A 25,648-nucleotide genomic window follows, 5' to 3' on the forward strand; every position below is an offset into this window, starting at 1 on the left:
ATTCATCGATCCATTGATTACTCAATTAGTTCGATTCAAGTTAAATAGGACCACATTGACGACAAAACTTTCCTTACCAAGTTTTAATACAGCTGTTGTATTTTCAGGGACTCGAACTCGAGACTACTAATTGAACTAGAACAACCTCTTATTCAATATTTCACGTGCTTGGTGGTACATATAAAAAAAATTCTAAATTAAGTCAAGTCGAACTTTTATGGAGATAAAAGTCGCTCAATCCGATTGCCACCCTTACTAATTGTAACAAGTTTGATTCACTATTTTTGTAATCATTTTTTTGGTGTTAGCCAGCTTGTTTCAAGAAGATGCGTTAAGAGTCACGTATGTGCTGAGTGCTGACAACTGAATAAGTGGTTTCATTTCATAAGCATAAGTGCATAACTGATTGTATCAACCAATAATTGGTAGTAATTGCCACAGTATTGGTAGTAATTGCAGTAACAGAGCCATTTAAATTTAAGCCAATTTGTTTCAAAGTTAAAATTAGGGTTGGGTTACCTCCAAAAAAAAATAAAAAAATTTGAAACTTTCCACTCATTAATAAAATTGGTGTCTCTAGACTTATGATTGAAAATGATTACATTTTAAATAAAATGGAATCATGTTTCTGAATAAAAAGCAATAATCAAAAGAGCAGGGTTTATTTCAAGGGAAACCAAGTTCAGCACAATGATCCATTTAGCTTCATTTGTTCATCCCTGTTGCATTCTTCACAGCATCAGCAGCTCCTTGTGCTTTAGCCTTCATTTGTTGGCCAGCCTATACATAACAAAATAAGCTTTACTTTCATGAGGTCCATTTCATGAAAAAAAGAATGTAAATATAGATTGAACATGTTCTCAATGAATATTGCAAGTCACGTAAAAGGGTAAAAGGTAAAACTCGGTGCACAAGGCTACTTAACTTCCGAAAGGTAGGGAATGAAGGTTAATTGTGTGTAATCTTACTCTTATATTTTTGTAAAGAAACTGGTTCTCAGATTCAAATCTGTAACCTTTCGGTCACAAGGAGCAACCTTACCCTACTCGAAGGCTCTCCCTCGTGTTGAGAAATTAATATAATTGAAAGGCCAAATGTTGACAAATAAACAAGTAACCTCTTGCATGGATTCTTTAGCAGACTGAGCAGCATTGCCAGCCTGGTCCATCATGTTGCTAGCCTTTTCCTGCAATAACACAAAATCTTGTTTGTGTGTCATCAAAATTGAGCACATGCAGAGACTAAAACAGAGAGAAAGTTAAAGAGTTAAGACAGACCTGAGTTTGGCCCTTGGCTTGTCCAGCATTGTAGCTCATTTGGTTGGAGTCCATCTTCTATGAAAAGTGTTAAATGAAGTGAAAATCAAGTGTTGTTTTAGTTTTTCAGATGCTTATTTGTTACCGTCTGTTGAGACTTATATAGTTTCTCAAAGTGGGTCAGTATTCAACACGTGTTATTCTCACGTTTTGCTACACAAATTGTGATCCACAATTTTCTCCTTCAAAAACGTTTTCAAGGGCACATGGCATGCCACTCTTGGAAAGCGACTTGTGGAAGCAAATATGTGGAGGAGATTCATTCATAACTCCACTCTACTACCTTAGCTTGGACAAGTTCTTCCAAAGATCTTATTTATTGTAGGCTAATAATAGGAAATTTTAATTTCATTTTAATGCCAAAATCTTGGGTAGAAAAGTCTACATAAGCATAACACAAATATGAAAAGTGTAGGTCATATATAGTAAAAAACAGTGATACTCGTAATAAATTGGCACTTTTTGAATTACAACATTGCTATGACTTGGAAATTGTAACCTGAAAATAGTGAAGAACTCTTCATAACTCTCCTGGTCAACCGATCTAGATGCCACTATCTCTCTCTCTCTCATCAAAAATAGCATAACACCACAATAGTCCCTATAAGAAAATGTAAGGATGCCACGTGGCCAACTGAAAGTTGAGTAGCTAAAGCTTGAGCAGTTCAATTCATTGGTAAACTTGCCTATAAATCTCAACAGAGTGAAGGGACATTAATCTTCATCTCAAACTTAAATAATTCTTGATCTTCAATTCATTCTGTTCTTGCTTATTTGAAGAAAATGGATTCCAACAAGATGAGCTACAATGCTGGACAGGCCAAGGGCCAAACCCAGGTTTCCCTACTCTTCTCTTATGTAGTTATATAATATATAGTCTAAGGGTGTGCCAATTTTATGTAACAAAATATTTATATATGTGCTTTTGTGTGTGTTACAGGAAAAGGCTAGCAACGTGATGGACAGTGTTAGCAATGCTGCTCAGTCTGCTAAAGAATCCATGCAAGAGGTTCCAATTTTTCAATTTGTCAAAATTTGTGGTTTGAAATAGAATACAATTTGCAAAATCGATATGAATAGCTCACGTTTATGGCCTAAATTTCAATATACTTCTGCAATTGTTGTAAGAAAAATCTAATATAAAAATAATTAAAGTGATTTTTACTTAACAACTTGAGTTTTTAGATAAAATGTGTGTGTGAGTACTACCAAAAAAAAAAATGTGTGTGTGAGAAAATGTATTAAAGAAATCTAATATAAAAATCATTAAAATGACTTTTACCATGAATCTGCATGAATACATTTTTTTTTTATTGTGTGCAGGCTGGTCAGCAGGTGATGTCAAAGGCTCAAGGAGCTGCTGATGCAGTGAAGAATGCAACCGGGATGAACAAATGAACTAAGCCTTTTGGGTCATGATTTGTCAACTTTCAATTAGTATTTTTCTATGTTTGTTTCTTTTTTCTGTTTCCTAGGGCATTATGTTAAAATTGTGTGGTGTTCCTCCTTGGGGAGTCTTTTGATGTAGTTCTTTTGGTGTTTTTGTTTCACAAGAAGAATTTGTGATGTAGTTCTCACTTAATTCATTAATCCACGGATTATATCTTTATACACTTTGGTCTTTAAACGAAAATTTACATTCCTAATTGATCGCTTCAATATTTAATATTCTTTTATACACCTCAATATTGTTTTATACTCTTCAATTCAATATTGTTTTAGTTTAAAACGGTTTAATAATATAGGAAAAAAAGTATATATATAATTAGAATGATACTTTTGAGGAAAAAATAAAAAAATTAGAATGAAAAAAAAGTATATATATAATGAGAATGAAAAAAAATATCTAATGATACTTTTGAGGTTAAAAATAAAAAAATTAGAATGATAAAGACTATTATAATCCTGAAATAAATTATAATTACAAAAACACCATGATTTCCGCTCCAAAATGACGTCGTTTTGGTGAATATTAGATAAAATTATCTAAAATAACTTAAAAAAAACAAACTCAATAATATATAGAGTAAAATTATCTTTCAGTCCCACATAAATACAAACTTTATCTAACAGATATATTATATTGGTTTTTGTCCTTCAAACTTAAATATGATACGATCTCTCCGCCACAAACATATAATCCACAGCTCAATCAATATATATATATATATATATATATATATATATATATATATATGATTAATTCCATCAATAATGTATAACCAATGTTTTAAAACCCGGATCGAATCAGACAGGTTGATCTGGTCATTGAATCGGCCGCCGTGATGACTCGATCGATGGGTCAAACGAAACTTGAGTTAAGGAATCGAATCCAGCTCAAGGGAGTAAGTCGTGTTATCATTTATTACTACGCTACTATTAATTGTTGGTTAAAATGTACCTTATAATACATTATTATATAATTTCATATAAATTTAATTAAATCGATTGATCCAGTAACCTCCCGAATGAACTAATAACCCGGTGAACTAATTAATGAGTTGCTTCAACTATTTTCCCTTTTATTTATTTATTTGGGTGTAGAATCAATTTGAGCCATTTGATAAGCAACCAATTCAACCTAATAACTAAAGTTAGTAAGTGAAGGATCTTTAAAGATTTATTATTATATCTATCTAATAATTTAGTTTTGAATTGTAAATATTGTACATGTCCATTTTTTTAATTCTATTTTGTGTTCACTTAATCTATTAAAAAATGAAGGGTAATAAAAATAGAACTCGTGGCTTCCTGAGAACCTTAGCTCTAATATCATGGTAAACAACTAATTCAACCTAACCATTAAACTGGTAATTGAAGGATATTTAATAATTTTATATTATATTTATTTGATACAATTGTTTCTACATGAAACCCGATTGACAAGTATCAAACGTGCAAATACTTGTGCCACTATTTTTATTTGACGTATTTGTCTCGAAGCAGCATTTTTTTAGGATAATAGAGACTCAAAATGATGTTCGTTGTATGAACACAGTGCCTATTAGTTATAAGATAAAGAAATATATTTCTTATATTGCATGACATATAATTATCTCATGCAATATATAAGAAGTGAGTGGAATAAACAAAAATAAAGAGCGAAAAGAAAAAAAAAAGTGAGTATCACTCTCGAGACAATTTTGAAAAAAATAATTTCCTATAACTAATCTAAAACTCAAAATATTTTAAAATAAAAAATAACAAAAGCCCCCTTGTTAAAGTTATTTAATGCTATCTTGATTCTTGATTGATTGTGCGTGATAGAGCGTAATCATGCAAAAATTGCTAAACAAGTAATATGATTCTATTCTAGGATTTCTCTTTATCTTTCGAACATTTTTTTTTAAAAGCAGTGGCATGTCTTTTCTTGGGGTGCTCTAACAGAAGGTGATTAAGGTTAAAAGAGATGCATACAATTCTTGGGGTGTCCGTAGCTGAAACTTCGTTGGTTCGATTTTTAAGTAAAGTATCTTGTGGTCAGTGATAAAAATATTTAGGCTTTATGTCATAAAGAGAATTAAGGTTTGTTTAATTGTGTTTTGGTTTTTATTCCTTAAAATTATATTGTAAAATAGTTATGGAAAAATGTGTTTTTTATTTTTTTTTAAATTAAAAGTAAAAGCACAAAATAAAAATAACTCGGATATGTTCTTTAAATTTGATTCTAAAAATAAAATAAAAAACAATTACAACTTTTAAAACTTTTTTTTACAAACTAGCCTTATCAAACGGATTTTTTTGTTTTGAAAATCAAAAAAATTCTTTTTGAAACATAATTCAAATAGGGCTTAGTCTCAATTAAATGGGTACGAACACTCCTTGAACACCAAAAAGAGATGCATATATGAGGGAGCACCCTATATTACATGAGAAGTAGGGGAGCATAAGAGCATTGTTGTTTCTGTCATCGGTGAGTAATTAACGCATATTTAAAGTTGTCCCATAATTATCCAAAAAAAAAAAAATTAAACACAAATTAATTTTTTTTCCAAAAAAAGTTGTTCCTTAATATGAAGTGAGATCAAAGGAATCAGGTTAGATGCTTGGCATAATATAAAGATTTAGAACATACATAATTAATTCAAAAGAATTTAAATTTAAATTTCGTTATCCAAGAAAAAAAATTAATTTCAAATTTCAAATTTAAAATAAATAAAAAATCAAGAATGATATGTTTAATTTTTATTTGAAAAAATTATATTTTTTAATTTCATATGTAAGAATAGATTAAATAAATATACTAAAAAAAAAGAATAGATTAAATAAAATTCGTTATCAGCTGCCTTGGGCTTTACTTCTTTCTCTTTTACTGCCTTGGGCCTGGAATGCCTATAGCTTAAACCTTCAAATGGACTTTTGCTTCAACTCCACTTGAATAAACAAAAAAAAACAAAAGATTTTTTGCCCTCAATAAAGATAGAATAAACCTAAAAAAGATAAAAGACCACTAAAAACCCCATACACTACAAAAAAACCGGTGTTTAGCCACATTTATAAATGTGGTTAAATTGCTCAAAAAATGTGGCTAATAAAAGCAACCACATTTTTTGTGAATGTGGCTAATCATAGCGTTGCAATATTTTAACCACGTTTACTACTTTACTTGGCCACATTTTATTTGAGTGTGGTAGCATTCGTTTAGCTACGTTTATTGATTATATTTACCACGGTTTAAATGTGGCTATTTTAAAGATTATTTTTTTAAAAAAATTACAACCACAGTGTGGCTGAATTCACATAATTAAAAACCAATAAAAGGAATAAAATTTAGGGGGGAAATGGATATAAATATCATTAAAGGTAACTTCGACAATGATTTGTTTTATCTCATGAAGTAATCTAACATTGATAAGACTTAGAATTTACAAACAATAAAGATTATTTTAACTAAAAATGGATCACTTAAAATCTACAAATAGTTGAGCTATATCCTTTTAATAGGACTAACCCTAGTCACCATTTAAGGTAGTATGAGCCTAGCCATTAATAACAAGACCATCAGAAAAGGCAATAGATTTTTCTGAATCCAACAAAGACTGCTCGAATACCTGCATGTATCAAAACAAAAAGAATGAATATTAAGTGGCAAATTTGTAAAAGAGCACAATGCATTGAGGAATCGTTACCAAGACATAAAAAGGTCCTCATCTTTGAGCACAATGACTGGGGTTTTCACGTACCACAATGCTAAGTGGGGCTGCAAAAACACTCACAGAAGATTATGTAAATGATCTCTACAACACATCCAAATGAGTTAATGGTAATGAGAAGAACAACGTCTTTTTTGAGTAAAACATAGTATAACCAAAGAATGGAACTGAACAGTGCCACCACTTAAGGCAGTGATTAAAAGCCCCTGTCGATTTCTGCTTGAACATTCAGTAAAATGTTTCAATTTTGTTTTCTAAAGTTTCCTGCATCAAAGATTAGTAAGTTGGTCTTTAGTATTAGACATTGATAGTCAAGACTTAGTCGGTAGCATAACCCAGACGTTTTGCCAAAGGAGTAATACCCAATAAGGTGAAGAAAAACACCCATCCCTAAAAAATATGAAGTGGTCATTCATACATTAAAAACCCAAGTAATAATCAAATCTCAAATTTAATTTTTTTTCAAAATTAAATTTGAAAAAATTTAAATTTTATTACCCATCCCTAACCAATATGAATTTTATTACCTCGTTTGATACCTGGTCGAAGGTAGTTAGTCCATCTAAGTATGCAGCTTTTACTGCATCTCAACAAACCTAGAAAAAAAAATTAATGGCTACGAAATCAGTTATTACATCCCTTCCCAACAATACATATATATATGAAGCTCAAAAAAGCTATGAGCAAAGAAATGAAAACTGAATGAACAAAGAAGTATACATGTAATTAGGTTAATTAATTATGTATATATAAATTACCAGTATTGATTGGAACTGATCTCCAATTCCCTGGTCCGTGTTCTTGAATGCAAGAGACCAAGGTGATGTCTTCCTCTGGAGTCCAAGGTCCTTTCTTAATCCCAACTTTGTGAGGCACTGCAAAACAGAGGAAGCTATGGCAGTGGGAAGCCGATGTCGCGGTGGCTGGAGGACGCAACATTCGTTTAAGATTATAATGTACCTGGACCAGCAGTGTTTCCTCCAATCTTGGACATAACTTGATGGAAGAAAGTTGCAACTGACTGCAGTATAACAATCAGAAGCAAAGATTGAAAAAGCTATAATTATCACAAGTAAAACCAGCTAAAAATATTATCCAGTTTGTTCTCCACTTGATTTGATGTCAGCAGAAGCTACACATAGTGGGACATAATTAAATTGCTTTCTCAACTCACAAAAATTACTAGCACGTGAAGAGCATCTAGTAACAGACTCTAAAAAGCTTTATCATGTGGTGAAAAATAGGAACCAATTTTGTACATTGGCAATTTAGCATATAACCAAACCACCTTAGCTATTCTTATTCAGAAAATAATAGGAAAAGATCATCCTGAGCTATTCTATATTACCTGCTCATTGGCTGTAGGAGGGAGGCCTACATAAACCTGCCTAGCATGTCGTGTAGCCTGAATATTTGTTACCTCAAAGAAAGGCCCAAGTTAGGAATAAGTAATGCTATAAGGGAAAGGTAACCCTCATCTAACTGAAGCCTTTTTTTACCTATTGAGTCATGGCCTGCTGCAGAGACATAATTTGAGAAATCAACTCTGCTGGTTCTGACTGCAGAAAGACCAAATATCCAATACATTAGATGTTTGTGGAGATGGAGCCTATCATGTCACTCCAAGATATTAAACTTTAATGGAAGGACAGCTCATTGTTAGGTCATACTGGTGATATAGCTTGAGGCATTTTTGAATTTCACCAAATATCCATAAGCTCAGTAAAGCAATATATATATTAGAAATTAGATGACATGCTGCAGTTTTGTCTTGTACATTTAGCTATACCTAATGGAGAAGTAACCAATTAATGCTGGATGCAGTTAGACCAGCCTTTTGAGGGCAGACTCAGTTGACTGTGGCACACTTCCTATAGCAAAGCAAAAGACTTCTGAGCCATTCATTTTAATGCACGAATATGAAGACTTTCTTGGAGGGAATTCTAATACAGACCCATTAGAATCCAGTGCACCATTAACCTCATTTCCTTTAATTACAGCATTCAAACGCCTACATGAAGTAAAATTATCCACTTGATCACGCAGCTTACAGGAAGAAGATAACAGCTCTTAAAAAAAAGTGAGAAGTACATGCCTTTGACCATGACTATTACTATGGGAATCAAAAGCAAAAAAACCCATCTTCCTCACTGTTGCACACCCACAGTGTAATCATAACAATAGAACATTGCCATCAATCTTATACACCCTGTCCTCTACTTGTCGAAGAAAAAGCATCAGTTCATAGAACTGTACCCAAAAAGGAATCAGTTCACAGAAAAAGTAGGGACAACAGACTTCATCTCAGAACTATATTAATATCTTATTTACAATTTTAAACAATTGGTTCAAGGATTAGTACAACTCCTTCTTTTCATCATAAATCACACATGATCACTTGAAAAACAAGCAATAATGTGTGACATGAAGGCTCCATAAATCAAACACTAAAGAAGATCCAATCATTCTACTAGCCAAAATATTTTTACCAAGCTTTTCATGCAGAACAGGATATGACTGCAAAAGCTCATGATTCACGCATTCCACTAGACCCAGACGAGCTCTTTTCTCTTCTTATGCCCTATTGTAAAAAAATGAACATTTTAAGTGGAAAGAGAATCCAAATTAGAACACCAATTTGAACACAGTATTAAAAACAAGAACGTAATCAAGTTACCTAGCAGAGAATGGCATGATTGGAAATTTTTGACTTATTTCACTGAAATCGAACCTAGATGCTTTCAGCGTCAAGTGATAACTCTTGTCAACAGCCCTCTTATAAATAGTTGTCTGCTTCTCATCCAAGAGCTTAGCCTACAAGGGCTCATAAGAACCTGCATCATATTGGTAAACATAATAATGAAATTGACCCACCTTGCCTTCTCCTGTGCTTGTTACTATATCAATTGCATAATTCCCTTGACTCAAACACCGACTAATCATAGGAAATTTAATTTGAAAAAATGACCATTAAATCAAGATTCGTATTCAATAATGAATAGAAATCCAAAAGACTCTCTGCTATGCCTAGTAAATCTACATGTTTATGGTATCAATATCATCAGCAGCACAATTCATACACTGAAGTGGTAGCATTAGAGATTTAACGAAGAAACATCGTAAGAAACAAAAGCTCAGATTCGAACGTACTGTAATATCTTCCTCGCGATTTGAATCTGAGATCCCAGAGATCGGTGATAAATCCATACAATCTTCAAAAACGAAAGTAAATGCTGCATTCAAGCTCTGGTTTGTGGTTAGGCGATAGAGAAGAAAATCAATAAGAGAAATTGAATCTGAAAAAAGAAAGAAAAAAAGAAACAATTAAAAATTAGGTTTTACTAATTTTGTTGTGCCTTGTTCGACTTTTTGGATGAAAAATCCTTGAATCTTTCATTGCGATTCTCTGCAGAGTTGAGCAAAGACACATTGGCTCATATGCCTCCATGGGCATAGAAGGATCAGAGAAGGAAAATGAGGCGTATTTTGAAGAAAGGAACGAAAGAGAAGAGAAACAATATAAAAAGAAGAAAAAAAGAAATGAGAAACAAAATAAGTGAGAATAAGAAAAGATTTAATGTGATAATTGATTAACAGATGGATTACGAGTTATTTTGCCACATTAAGTGCGTGGTAAAAATTGGTTTTACGACATTAAATTTAAATGTGGTTAAGATAATGTCTCTAGACTCCGCCTTTTTTGTAGTGATAGTTCAAGTCCAATCAACTAAACTAATTTCAAACCATATTCTTCCTTCCTATGAAAACAGAGTAAGAGATTCCCTTCGTATGTTAGCCCATATCTTGGGCAGAAATCCATCTTTCATATGATAAAACAACTAATTTACTGTTTATAACATACACATCTACAGGAAAATGACTCGCATGCAGTCATAAACTCTGATCGTTATGGAATATAACACTTTGATTTAATTGTAGCTTCTTATAAATGGTCCACCTTAGTTACTAACAAGTTTACCTTTTCCCCCTTACACTTATCAAATTATCTATTCAGCATTGAAAAAGATTCAACAAAAATATAAACAAATCCATTATCTATTAACCCCCCAGGGTAGCTCAGCTGGCAACTGAGCTTCAAGGGTTTGCTTGAGTTAAAAGTTCAAACTTTGGCTCAAGCAAATTCTTACAAAATCTTTGGAGGCCAAAAGCATAAAGGCAGTCACAATTGGTTGAATTGGCCACAGCACCGATTGATAATCAGGTTTAATATGGACCATTTTTATTTTTGATTTACCGAGTTTAAATTAGCTGACTTTTTTCAATATTTATCTGTTTCATCAATTAAGATTTTGTAAATTATTACCCACTAAAAATTAGCGATCAAGTATTTTACGTATTATTTGCATGTGTTCATTGCGTAAATATTTCTATAGTTTATTATGACACTTATAAGGTGTTTAGATTAACTTATATTGAAGATAGAAAAGAAAAATATAATCAAAAGTTACACGAGAAAACTTTAAAGAAAATGATGATTTTTTCAATATCGAATTCTCAATATGCACTTAGGGATCTAGACAATAAATTTTAGGGTGTGATTCTCCTAAGGAGATCACAACAATGTTGTTCGTAATTTCCAAAAAAACAAAAACAAAAAAAACAATGTTGTTTGAAGTATTGGGGTTACTTGGTTCATATCTGAGTGAAGGGAAGGTAAGAAAAGTGAGGGACCAAAGCATATGCTTTTTGACCAATAAATACACGCGTGAAGTTCAAGTGGCTATAGGAACCACTATAGAGGGAGGGAAGGTATGAAATTTTAAAATGCGCTTTTGCAAGAAGCATGCGTATGATCTTTGTCTTTTGAACCCCATTTGGAAAAGCATTTTCTGCTTCATTCATAACAAAACCTCAGTGATCTTGTGCTCTCTTTGGCTAACATTATTCATTTTTTCTCTGCAGACCAGGAGACCTTATAATTGATTAAAGCATAGAAATCAATTGATATGTTCTTTTGTACCCTTCAATGTAGTGGTTATTCATGACTCATGAACTTAATAATTTGGCAACCATCAAATTTCAATTTAAAAAGGTCTCATTTATTACATCACTCTCTAAGTAATATTTCAGAAGATATCATATCATGAACATTATCTGGTTGATTGTTTTCTGAGCAGCATATTTTGAAAATGATACATCAACAGTCATATCTTTCTCTCTCCCTAAAAAAAATTTATACCCGTTCCTCATTTTTACTTAATATATATACATCAACAATTTCAAGCCGTGTTTGGGTTTCCATTATGATATCCAAACGGATTGAATGAAACTTGTCAGTGAACAAAATGTATTTTGAGTTTGGCCAATGAAGCTCTATGCTACCTTATAATCATTATTATTATTTAATTTTTTTTTAAAATTCCTGTCATTTCTCAACATTTTTTTGTTGTTGTTATATCAAGTATATTTTTCTATGTGGAAAAGTCATAGCAGCTTTCTGTAGTGCCTTCTGACCCGTAATGAGGCAGCTTACAGAACTGTAGCTAAGAAACAAAGGATAAGTTCACTAATGTGACAAAATTGCCATCATCTTGTGATGATCAGTAGCTATTGCATACCCCAAATCCATTTCACATTAATTGAATGGAAAATGGGCCCCAAAACAAAGTAAAAATATGTACCTCATAAATTGAAGTGTGAAGTGAGACAGTAAAAAAACTAATTCAATCCAAAAGTTTAAACATGTAAATGATGAATTTTCAATGGTTTTATATTATATCACTTTAGCATATCTCTTCATGCAAGAGTCTTTTGGACACTGAGGAACGAACTCGTAACCCTGTGATTATTGACCATGTAAAGCTATCATCTCACCTAATAGCTTAAACTTGTAAGTTATATGTCACAATATTTATCCTTTGTAGATCTGGTTCTCTTGTTGCGAGTAGCTTTTGACATGATAGGTGATGGTTTATGCAATTTATGCCAACTACAAAATTTTGTATTTAGCCACCTAAAGTTTACAAGTTTGAATATGCGATATCGTCTCTTTGCAAATATATAAGGATAAATTTGTGTACAAAAATTATTTTCACTCTTACCCTTATTAGTCTAGGTTTAACGAGGAATGATTTTTAGTCTCCAAAAGTTCAAAATGTGCTAAATCAAACATTATTTAATCATGGTTTCAATCATATAATAATATTTTATACAAAATCATATGATGATTTAAACATAGTTGCTTGAAACCAAAGTTTTTTAGTTTACTTTGCGGGTGGAAAGTAAGTAAATGCCCCGCATATAACGGCTTCTAGAAGAACTGGTTTGCTACAATATTACAATGTACTGAAAGAATATGTCTTTGACATATTTTCCATAGCGACATTGGTGAGGTCTTTTGTAAAATGACATACTGTAATGTCATCTTATCTACAAACAAGTCTTAAATGATATATGCTCAATTCTTGAAATAAGAAAAATTGTGAATTTGGCCAAGCGAGAGAAAATCAGTGTTCCCTAACAGTAGGAAGTAAAAGACGAAAGTATGGACCAAACTGAATTATAGTGTGGGAAGTGCACAAAACCAGCACAGTTATAAAGTTAATCAGCCTTTGGAATCTTTTCAAGATGTTAAAATATCATTCTCACAAAGTAAGAAGAAAATGGGACAAGTAGGAGAAGGGGAAAAAAGAAAAAGAGAGAGAAGAAAATGGGACAAGATGTTCCCTCAATCAACCTTTTCCCCAATCCATGTTTGCTCTATAGTCTTTCATCCTGTGGACATATGAATCACTTTTACTTTCTGTCAAATAAATCTGTCACATTTGCCCTGCAATTGAAACCACACATAAGTTGATATTTTCTTTTACTTTTACTTCTTTTTTTTCTTTCTGTTATCAGTTTAATTTCTTGGTTGTGCTCTATGTAGTTTATCAATTAATTATGACCCATCGACCTTTGAGAAAACTCTTCTAGACAATCAATCATAACAAGGATTCAACATTCTTAACCAAATTAATTCCATTTTTTTTTTTGAAAAACATTAATTCCAAATTTTATATTTCAAAATTTATTCTAGTAAGAGGTAATTTTTTTTTTAATTGATGTCAAACCCACAAGTTTGACCTAATTTAACCAATTCAAGAGCGGGTTGAGTTGAGTCATGTTGAAACAAAATATTCTATTGACCCAACTCAGTATTTTGTAGATTGAATACAGTATTTTGTAGATTGAATCTAAAAATATTTCAAAACTCGTCTAATTCAACTGAGTCCCTAATTACCAACAACGCCTATCATAAATATGTGAAAGAATTAAGGAAATGGCTTTAGTTTGATCGTCACATGTCACTTTTGAAAGGGTTTTAAATATCTTTATTCCTGACTCGCCCCACACTTCGGACTAGTCTCATAACTGACTTAAAGAGTCGAAACTTGTGGGGATACTGGGGGAGCCAACTCGCCTCAAAGAAGTAATTAAGGTTGTGATAACTCTAAAGAAAAAAAATGTGAAAGAATTTGATTTAGAGAAAACAAAATTAGAAAGCAAAGAGAAGGAAAGAGGCATTAGAAGTAATTTATTCACTTGCGTCAAATGCCATTGATTATTGTAGATATAGATTGGTCCTTGAATAGATATAGATTGCACCGAGTTTACAAAAGTTTTATTCAAACGCTAAAGTTGGTTGTCAAAGCTGAATTATAGTGGCCAAGGAAATTATGTCCATGGAACCTTTTCTCCCTTATTAATTTTGTGTTCATTTGGGAGCAATTATCTACGGTTATTATGTGGAACCAAACAAACATATTTAAAATGGTCATGGTAATGTCAATATACTCTGTAATTACATAGTGATCATGCCGTTATCCACTTCTGTAACATCATTAGTAGATTATGACCAAATGGCCCATTTCATTAAAAAAAAAAAAACTAAATAAAACAAACTAAATGAATAAATAATAGGAACGAAAGATTATGAAAAAGAAAAAATTGGAAAGCATTAGAAGAAGGAAAAGGGCATTTGGTACCTGAAATTGTCTGCCACTACGTGCATTGAGAAGTAGGAAAGACTTTCAGTCTGGTTTATGACATATTACATGACAAGATGGGTCCAACATATATCAACTTTAAGCTTAGATCTATGTATAAATGTTCTGGGCTCACATCAATAATTATTTTTAATTAATGTGGATTTTTGAGTTCAAGTGCTCTGAATAGTGAAAATGATATTTGGGAGAGTCACCAACAATATAAATAAGACAGAGATTTAGATAAAAGAAATTGTCTTCTCACAATAAAAAAAACTGACATTAAACTTTTGTAAAATATGGATTTTTTTGTTACATGAATGTGTTTAGATGCAAGTAAAAAGAAAAAATGTGATTTTTCTTTTTGAAAAACCAATTCATCGATCAATAGATTAATCCAGTCGAATTGAATTGAAATTTGTTTTTGCAGTAAGCAGTATTTACATTGTATTAATTGTATCAAATATTTTTTTCATCGATTATTTGATTATACAAGTGAGAATTGAACATCAACTCTAATACAATCTACCCAAACCTTTCACCACTAGACCAATCCTAGTAGCTTTCAATGTTTGTATTTTAGATAGAATACAAATTGAAAATTTTGGGGTTTAGTGATACATTACATTACACAATCCAGGATTCAATAGTTCATGATGCCTCTTAAGGAGTCGTTTGGTTCAGGAAATTTTTTTGGAATAGTATAGAAATGAGATAGATAGAGAAATGATTGGAAAGATAGATAAGGTGAGATAGGTAGAAAAATATAAAAAAAAGTTGTTTGGTGGGAAAAAACTTTACTGGGAAAATTAGGTAACTTTATGAAATCAACAGTGCATTAAAAGCCAGATAACCGGTTTTCCGAAAAACCCCACCTTCAAATTGGGTTTCTAAACAGTGTGGATATCTATGTTTCTCATAAATCCAGACAAATTAGATAGATGAATTTTTGGTGAAAAACGTTGAAACAAACATGGTATTTCTAAAAGCCATACTTGAGAAAGATAGATATCCGCTGAAAAGCTCCCAACCAAACACCACCTTACTGTTCAGCTATTAAGTATCCCCAGGGATAAACTCTAATTAATTTCATTGTAATCTTTTGTCAATTTTTGGCTCAAGATTTTTATTTTTATTTAAAAAAAAAAAAAACAAGGATGACACAATGAAATACAATAACAAAAATGTGATCCGAGAGTTAAGGCAGGGAATATGCTCCCTTAACCACAAAGTTAATTATTCCCTTAAATTTGCTACCATTTATATATGTTTATCAGAAGTAAATGAAACAAAATTGAACAAAAGTTAAAACGTAATGAGTAAAAATAAGAGAAAGTATATAAAGTAAATAATAGAAGAAAAAAACAGAAACTCGAGAGAAAATATAAAGTGTAGTTTATCTGAATTTATTAATTACCAAAAGATTAGCTTACTTGATCAACTTTTTATTCATAACAATTACATGAATTTGAGTTCAAATTAATTCTGACTTCACAATAGAGTATTAGTAAATTTCTTAAACTTTTCTATAGCAAAAAAAAATATTAATTAATTTTTTTAATCACAATTAGTATGATATGTTTAATTAATTTGTCAAAGTTATATGAAATTGTTTCTTGAAGTTTTAACGAAAAACAAAAACTTTACTTAAGAGTACTTTTTATTACTAATAATTTTCTTTTCAGGAACATACCAACTAATTAAGCTTTAATTGTGTCAGAAAGTGGAGAGAAGTTAATCATTTATAACTCATTCATTCATTTTTTTATCAAACATATTTTTTATAAATATATAATTATGTTATAAAAAATAATCATATTAGGAAGTGGTTATTACATGCATTATTTATATTCTTCGAATAAAATTTATAATGACTAGTCACTTTTTAAAGATATTTAGGATAACTTTTTTTATAACTATAATTCCTTTCAATAATGCTATTCTTATCCTTCGTTAATTATATACCTTCCTATTGGTAAAATGAAAAAAAGAGACAGAAATATTGTATCTACTAGAAAATGCACAATCAGCAAGGAAAAAATTCCATCGCAAAATAGCAAAACTCCCTCGAAAAAATGATCTCTGACGAAATTTGTGAGGGAACACGGTGCGTTGCTAAAACCCTCCTCGCAAAGATATTTGCGAGGAAAATTTGTCATACGCAAAATCCCTCGCAAATTGCCACGAAGTTTTTCCCTTACAAAAAATTAAATTTTCGTTGCAAACAACGGACCTGACTACAGTATTTTTTCATCGCAGACTGCGATGAAAATTGTTGTTGTAATTTTCCTTGCAGAATTTGCAACGGAACATGTTAAATTTTCATTGCAAAATTTACGAGGGAATGGATTAAGTTTCTGTCGTACAATTTGCAAGGGAATATTTTGATTTTTCGTCACAACATTTGCGAGGAAATTTTCACAAATTCCCTTAAAATAGGCTGCGGATTTTGCCAAGGAATTTTGAAAATTTCCCTCGCAGATTTTGGAATTAAAAAATAAAAATAAAAAATATACTGAACTTTTGTTAATTTTCTGTAAACAACAAGGGTTCTAAATGAACGTAAATACATAAATTGAGCAACAACAATCTTTAAAATAGATAAACAACCAAATTAAAATCAATTTGTTTATCAACAAAAGTGAACAACAACAATCCTAAAAAATACAACCAAAATGACTCTAAAGTTCTAAACAAAATAAAACATAAAAAAAAAATTGAAATGTCTCTAAAGTCCTAAACAAAATAAAACATACAAAAAACAACTAGTATGCCTCTAAAGCCCTAGCAAAGTCATCATTCTTGGGCTATAATGAATAAAGAAATAACTAGGAAGATCACAATTAATGTAATCTTAAAGCACATCTATCTCATCCAACCAATTAATGGAACAATTATATTGTACTGCAAAGCACATTGTCTCATTCTTGGGCCCTTCATTAAATTTTAGCTTGACTTTAATTCACATCTATTTGGAATTAGCTTGACTTTTATGTACGACTATGTTGAATTAGCTTAAGTTGCTGTGTTTTAAGTGTCATGATCAATGCTTTTATCACTCAGAATTTCATTACCTGTGAATATTGTTAATTTTAAGGAATACCACATATTTATTTAAGAGCCCGTACCCAAGAACATGCATTTTTATTTATAGTACATAACTGCACTAAGTGAAACTACTTAAGGCTTTTATGCCAAGGAGCATCTTTTTTCCTTTGTTGTCAATTATATAAAAAAGGTTACCTATGTATATTGCAGTGAAAGATGTTGAAGAATGAACTAATAAGCCAAAGTTTCAAAAGGAACCTGCTCTGCCTATATATCTAAAGGTAAGAATCCATAACAACAATATTTACATAACGTACTCTGTCAATTCTATGGGTGGCTATATTACTTACAATGACATACCTTATTCCAAGTTACTAAAGCGCATGTAAGAGTCCATAACAACCATATATTTTACATTATGTTATATCCATTATAAAGATAACAATAAGGATGACACAATAATTAAAACAAACTTTGAATATACCAGATTTACATAACGAGGAATCTGCAACAATGCAACACGAAATCCAGTGTCACCCTTGTTGTAGGTTGAGTTGTACCATATGCTGACATTAAATCTATTCTCATTTAAATTTAGAAAATCAAAAGCTACCAAAATAATATAAAAATAAGTATTGCCTTCCAAATATTCATGTAAATTAAAACATAATGGTAATAAGTACCTGAAACTATTTCATTAACCTATCTTTCTGTGTTACCTCTTTGGTAACCTTATATACCTCATTGTTGATCTCAGAAGAACTATTACGCCATAAATGTAAACCCTGAGCACAACTGACCTCTAGACCCAAGGGAAATATATTCAATTAGTAACAAAAATTCTATACATCGGATGCATGCCTTAGTCATATCTAACCTAGAAAGAAACAAGATTTTATATAAAAACACCTGTGTACTCCACCCAAATATATGCAAATAATTTGTAATAGCACTTATTGGCCACAACCGACAACAAGATTTCTATCATTGTGCAAATGTTTCAAATTCATCACATAGGTTGTACTCATGGTTTTGTGACAAATGTTATACCTTTAATTTTTTCATTCTCTCATTTGATGTCTCCCCAAGCTTTTTAAAACATGAATGAGACATTTAAATTCAAGTCAATCAAAAGTTTTGAAAAAGGCACAATGAGCCTACACCTAAATATTCTCACTTGCAGACTATATCTTTTGCAACTAGTCAAGCATACACCAAGTTTGCACAGCCATAAGGACATATGCTCATGTGAACACATCCAGGATATACTATGTCTAAACAGTAAGTGGGAACATCAAAAATGACACAAAGGATTGTCAATTTCCGTAATAAAATAACTATATGTCTCCACGGCCATGCCAATTGATCCAATTTCTTGTTGTCACATTTCATAAGCTACATTGCCAACACATAACAAGTTGACTTGTTTATACCTCTTTACCAAGTGAATCCATAACAACCAAATCAACACTGAAGCAAGGAAGGTGCTTAAAAACACTCTGATGGAATTCTTAGCAAACAAAAAAAGATATCTTTGAAGAGATATGAGGAAGCCCATTACATTTAGAGAAAGAGATATGAAGATACATTCGACCAAACAAAAATTTCAAGATATACAGAAGAAGGGGAATGACAGAGTAAGGGATTGACAGTGAAAAATGGTACCTTGACGAAAATGATGGCTCACCGGTGGTGGGTAAGGGTGGTTGTCCGGTATTTTGTCTAAATGAAAGAGACGAAGTGAGTGCTTCAATGAAAGCTTCACCCAAATGAACATGAGACGAAGTGAGAAGTGAAAAGTTAGAGGGGGAAAGCCCTAAACCAAAAATGGTGGAATTCAATAAAATTGGGCTATGACATTTAGTTCCAACTCTTCCTTTAGTCAAGTTGGTGAAGAGTGTAGCAACATAGTGGGAGCACCATAGAGGGCAAGGTTCTGAATCCTGCCTCCATGTAGTTTTACAATTTAATAATTAATTATTTTTAAATATTGTATAAATATTTTTAATGTATAATCTTAATTATATATATCTTTAATGTATAATAATAATTGAAATTTTCATTTAATTAAAATATTAAGTATAATTTATTTTATCTACAATATTTATTAACATGTCTTTTATTTATAATATATATTAAAATTTATAATATTTTTAATTTAAAACTTTCATTATTTATAATATTATATACAAATATTTAAATTCTATAATATTATTCAGCAACTTTTTTATTTATAGTACTGATCATCACAACTGTAAATTGTAGTTAGTGCTAAGCTGGAAATCTGACAGTAAAGTCATGGCCCATGCCAAGCTATCATCTCACTTCATAAGCTATCAAGCCAAAATCGCAACGGTCAAATTAATTAAATACAAGATAGGAGGACACTGACTAATGTTGAGGATAATCCAACAGTTAAGCAAAGAGAAATTCCCCTTGGAACCTCACTGCCCAAAATATAGTAGGAATATTGTCATCCTCTGTTTGCAGTTGCACGAATCCATCTTGAGAGCTCCAATCGACAAACTGACCATTAGATATAAAGTATAATGAGTGTAACACTTTCTTAAAGTATTTCAGCATGATCCAATGGTGAACTTAAGAAAAACAATTCTCTCAAGATCGCTGCCTACTGCGGAATCCTACACACAAAACCACTTCGGTTTGGAATTTCTGGTGATGCTACAAACCTCCAACCAGAAAAGCCACTGTTGGATATGAATAATAATGAGTCAGGAATATGTCAAAAAAATTCCAGTACGATCGGACGGTAGATGAAGAAGATACCGAAGAATGATCAAATACTACTCTTTCTTATCTTAAATTAGTGTATTTTCTAAAATGTTATCTCTCTTTTTTCTTTACTCTTGACTGATTTCCATACTCTCTTATCATCAAAATGTTACTCACACACATTCAATGTTATATATATATATATATAGGGTGCATATTTTCTTATGTTGTAGGATAGTAGGAGAGAAAAAAGTAGAGATAAGTTAAAAGTGGGTCCCACATTTTAAATTAAAAAAGAAAAGAAAAATTAATTAGCACGGAAAACGAATTTGTGTAGGAAAAAATTCTTATCTCATATAGAAGGAGATAATGATTTCCCATATATATATATATGAAAAACTATTTTCATGTTACATGAGGTAAGTTTTTCGTTCTACACACTCTTCGATAACCGTGCAACTTTTTCCCTTTTTTTTAGGTGGTGGGCCCCATCACTATTGTCTATGGCATAAGATTCATTCTCTTATGCAACAAAAGAATAGATAAACCATATATATGTATATATATATATATATATATATATATATATATATAGTGTCTATTTTCATTCGTTTGTACAGTGATGACGATAAGGGTGGATGGAGCGTGTTTGTTTCAGACATTTCCCTCTGCTTGTCACTCACACTCATACAATTGCACATGCTAAATTATGTTCTTTAGAAAACTCCATAAGATGTAAACAATTGAAGAACATGGAGACTGACTAATTAAATACAAGATAGGAGGACACTAACTAATATGTATTTCAACTACCAGAAGTAACAACTTCAAAATCGCAACAGCCAGATTAATTAAATACAAGATAGGAGGATACTGACTAATGTTGAGGATAATCCAACTATTGAGCAAAGAGATATTCCCCTTGGAACCTCATTGCCCAAAATAGAGTAGGAATATTGTCATCCTCTGTTTGCAGTTGAACGAATCCATCTTGAGAGCTCCAATCGACAAACTGACTGGTAAGTATAAAGTATAATGAGTGCAACCCTTGCTTAAAGTATTTCAGCACGACACAATGGTGAACTTAAGAAAAAACCATTCTCTCAAGATCGCTACCAACAACATAATCCTACACACAAACCACTTCGGTTTGGAATTTCTAGTGATGTTACAGACCTCCAACCAAAAAAGCCACTGTTGGATATGAATAATGATGAGTCAGGAAAATGTCAAAAAAATCTCAGCTCGATCGGATGGTAGATGAAGGACATATCAAAGAATGGTCAAAGATTGCTCCTTACTCAATTCTCCTGTGAATTTTCTAAAATGGTTCTCTCTTTGTTCTCTCTTATAGTAACTGATTTCCACGCTCTCTTGTGTTCAAAATGCTATTCACACACGTCCAAAATGGCTACTGAACGTCTTGAACTGGAATCCTAGCTTTCTTTATTGGGCTGGACTTGACTTTTAATTTAGTGGTGAAAGCACAACTACAAAGACCAGTGCCCTTTTTGGTGGCGCCGGAAGCATGTTTCACTTTCCATTCGTTTGTACAGTGATGACGACGAGGGTGGATGGAACATGTCTCTTTTAGACATTTTCCTTTGCTTCTCACTTTTCATTAATTTGTACTCACACCTTGAATTTTAACAGAGTCTTATCTTTCCAAAAATTAGCTGACATAGGCACTACTGTCACTACACACACTCAATGTCTGCCACAAAGGATGCAACGACGCATTTAATGATTTTTTTTCATACGGATATTGCATCTTTTCTATATAGTCTTCTCCTACCTATATTGTCACCTTCCCAATTTATGCCCTTGTTTTCATTAAATTTGATTTATATGTTATTTTTTAATTTGCGAGGGAGAATATATTCCCTTGTAATTTGCAAGGGAATATACTCTCTCGCAAATTGCGAAAGAATATATACTCCCTCGCAAATTACGAGGGAAATTATGAAATTTTAATTGTAACTTTTTTATCCTACATTTTGCAAGGGAACTTCCGTCACCAATATTTTTCGTCGCTAGTTTCCGTCACAACTTATGATGTTTGCGAGGGATTTAATTTCCCTTGCAAATTGCGACCGAACTGCAACAGATTCTGCGATGGTATTGTACTGACAAAAATTTCACTTATTTTTCGTCACTATTGTCTTTCCCTCGCAAACTATGTCCCTGTTTGCAAATTTTCCTCGCTATTCACGACTTTTCTAGTAGTGTGTTGGGATCTAACAATTACACACAACTCGCTAAAACGAAAAGAGAGAAAAAAAGAAAAAATATCTTGTGAGTTATATTTAACCATGTTTCACCAATGAAGCACAGACACGTTCTTTTATCTGAAAAATACGTGTCGGACACCGACACGTTTTGACACATCCCGATACGCATTAAATATTTTGGGACACGTCGACCATCTCGACCGGTGATTTGGACCGTGTCGGAAACGATTGTGGTGTTTTAGCATCTGGTTTTTGAAGCATTTGCCGACGAAGGAGGTTGAACGGAGTGGTCCTTGATGATGAACGTCTATTTTCCGACCAAAACTAGATACAGAAAATAAAAGCAAATCAACATGAAAATAGGAGCAGATCTGGCGGAGAAAATAAACCGAACAGAAATGGAGAAAGAAGCACAAAGGGAGACTCATTTGTCGAGAGAGAGAAGATGAAGTAGAAAGGTAGAGAGGAGATGGAGATGTGAAAAGACAAGAAGATGGAAAAATGCAAATTTCCAAAAAAAAAAAGTGGGATAATGTGCATTGTGCACCTTAGTTGTCAAACATAATCAATATATATTATATAATAATAGAAAATATACAAATGGATTAGAACATTAAATGATACCTGACACAGTGTTAATAAAAAGAGGGCAAACTAAGAAATACACTAAATAATAAAATAGAGTTATTATTAAATAATAAAAATAACACTATACTTTTTTATTGATGGTATTATTAATTTAATTTTTTTAATTATTAAATGTACTATACATTATATAAATTAAAAATATTATTTAATATCAAAACGTGTCATAACGTGTCGAAATCTATTATTTTTTAGAATTAACGAGTCGAAGTGTTGTGCCGTGTCGTGTCCGGTGTCGGTGTTCATGCATCATAGTGTTTCACTACATTTTTCTCTCTGTATACTCGTTGCCTCCCCGGTCCCTTTTTCTATCTGATTCCGAAATATGAATCATATCGAACAAATATTTCATCTTACAACTGAAATCCTACACGGTTTATCGACGATCCAAGCATCTTGATGAACAGAGACAACCTTGTATACGTCGTTCTAGAATGTTGATGGAGTAGAAAATCAGAGACGGCCCAAGCATCTTAATGAACAAACACAAACGCATAACAAATATATGTAGGTTACTTGTGTGCTTTACCAAGCTATAAAACTAGCGCTTCGAGTTCTTCTATATCACTCTTTTTTTTGGATAACTTCTATATCACTCTTTTTTTTTTTTTTTGAGTTACCCAACCCTAATTACCTTTTTGAGGCGAGTTGGCTCCCTCCGGTATTCTCACAAGCTTCGACTCTTTGAACCGGCTATGAGACTAATCTGGAGTGCGGGGGTCAGTGATGGCTAAAGGTTCAGCCCCCTCCCCAAGAATGCATTCAGCGGGAATCGAACACATATCCAACCCCACTAATTCAGCGCCAAAAAACCAACTGAGCTGCACCCACTGCACTCTTTGGTTCTGAATTAGTTATACGAGCATTAATTTCCATTACCCCTCATTGCAACTTTAAAGGAATAATACTTGCACAATGAGAAAAGAATAACTAGAATTTTGGGTTTTTTTTTTACCCTTATAACATTTTATTAATAATTAATTATCAAATTGACTTCGTTATAAATTATTTCAAAAATTTAACCTCCTTCAAAAACATAACATCAATCTGCCCTTGTTTGATCGTTGACCACCAAGCCTACCCGGGTACACTCCTCCTTACCCGGGTATTTTTTGAAAATTTATGCATACCCGAGTAGAGAGGAGTGTACCCAGATAAATTTCTTGATATCTGAGAAATTGCTTGAATTATTTACCCGGGTATGTAGGGGTGTACCCGGGTAAACTATGTTATATAAGAATCTGAGAAAAATAAATACAGCAACAATTAATAATCAACATAGGTAGTTGATCAATTTGAGTTGTTGATGATTCTCCTATTCCCAGCTCTGTGTTCAGTCCCTCCACTTTTTGCTTCAACTCCTCCTTATATGCATCTTCTTCTTTCTTGCTGGATTCTTTGGTTCCAGTCTCTTCTTTCACTCTAGGTTTTCCTTCTCAAGCATAATTACATTCTTCAATATTTTAAGCTTGTTTTTCTTAAATTTTGTTTTGTTTTGTTGGAAAAATATTCGAAGTAAGAGATCGCTGAGAATTTGCAGAAGATGAATATGATCTGAGCTTGAGGCCGAGGATGAAGGCGAGTTTTCTTGAAAAATCGATGAAGGAAGAAGACGGAGTACCGTTTGTGATTTCTTTTCCAGTTTGACATAATGCAATGTTTATGAAATCAGTTGGTTGGATAATTGATTTCGGTGAATTTACTATGTTAATATTTTGATTTCATAGCCGTTTATGAAAAGGATCACAATGCTCAAATTTATTATTTTATTGTTTTTAGATAGAATCAGTGTTAAGCAATTTTTTCAAAATAATTCAAGCAATTTATTATTTACCTGGGTACACTCCTACCTACCCGGGTAAATAATTCAAACATTTTTCCGTTGTCAAGAAATTTACCCGGGTACACCCCTCTCTACCCGGGTAGGCATAAATTTTTAAAAAATACTCGGGTAGGGAGGAGTGTACCGGGTAGGCTTGGTGGTCAACGGTCAAACATGGGCAGATCAGTGTTATGTTTTTTGAAGAGGTTAAATTTTTGAAATAGTTTATAACGAAGGTCAATTTGATAATTAATTATTAATAAAATATTACAAGGGTAAAAAAGCCAGAATTGTGATAGAATTTAAGAATAATTATTAAATAAAATAAAGTGGTAAAAACTACTTATTCAAAAGTTAACAAGCATGTCATTCAAGTAAAAAAAAAATCTGAATGTATTAATTTCTGTTTTAAGGGTTTCCTTGTTTCGGTAGGTTAGTAAAAAATAAAATATGAAAATTTTATAATTGAAAACAAAAATTACTTCTCACATACAACAAAGTTGTGGAAAGATTGAAAATCAAGTATAACTCATTCACACTTCATTCTACAAAAATCTTGCTACTCGAAACAAAAAAAAAAGTACTTAAACTCTACTTGCTATCAAACAAAAATGAGTGAAATCAAAACCTGTGATCTAAATCTTTTTCACTTGTTAAGCTATATTTGTTTTTTCCCTAAGAAAAAACAAGTACAGCCTAAATCTCCTACTCA

At 32.1% G+C, this 25,648-nt stretch overlaps 2 protein-coding genes across 2 annotated transcripts; one reads left to right on the forward strand and one right to left on the reverse strand.

Annotated features, from left to right (window-relative positions):
- Positions 1–660: 660 nt before the first annotated feature.
- Positions 661–1,361, reverse strand: LOC133303156 (stress-induced protein KIN2-like). The gene is made up of 3 exons (XM_061503035.1): positions 1,278–1,361; positions 1,118–1,186; positions 661–780 (listed from the first exon to the last, which is right to left on the reverse strand). Exons 1-3 carry the CDS (start codon positions 1,329–1,331, stop codon positions 706–708), a joined length of 198 nt encoding a protein of 65 aa, XP_061359019.1. The 5' UTR covers positions 1,332–1,361; the 3' UTR covers positions 661–705.
- Positions 1,362–2,053: 692 nt separating this feature from the next.
- Positions 2,054–2,714, forward strand: LOC133303158 (stress-induced protein KIN2-like). The gene is made up of 3 exons (XM_061503036.1): positions 2,054–2,153; positions 2,257–2,325; positions 2,640–2,714. The coding sequence occupies exons 1-3, from the start codon at positions 2,100–2,102 to the stop codon at positions 2,712–2,714; spliced, it is 198 nt and encodes a 65-aa protein (XP_061359020.1). The 5' UTR covers positions 2,054–2,099.
- The last annotated feature ends 22,934 nt before the right edge of the window (positions 2,715–25,648 follow it).

Source organism: Gastrolobium bilobum, unplaced genomic scaffold (genome assembly GCF_033153095.1).
Source record: "Gastrolobium bilobum isolate Gb01-03AN ecotype WA unplaced genomic scaffold, APGP_CSIRO_Gbil_v1 utg10432, whole genome shotgun sequence".
NCBI lineage: Eukaryota > Viridiplantae > Streptophyta > Magnoliopsida > Fabales > Fabaceae > Gastrolobium > Gastrolobium bilobum.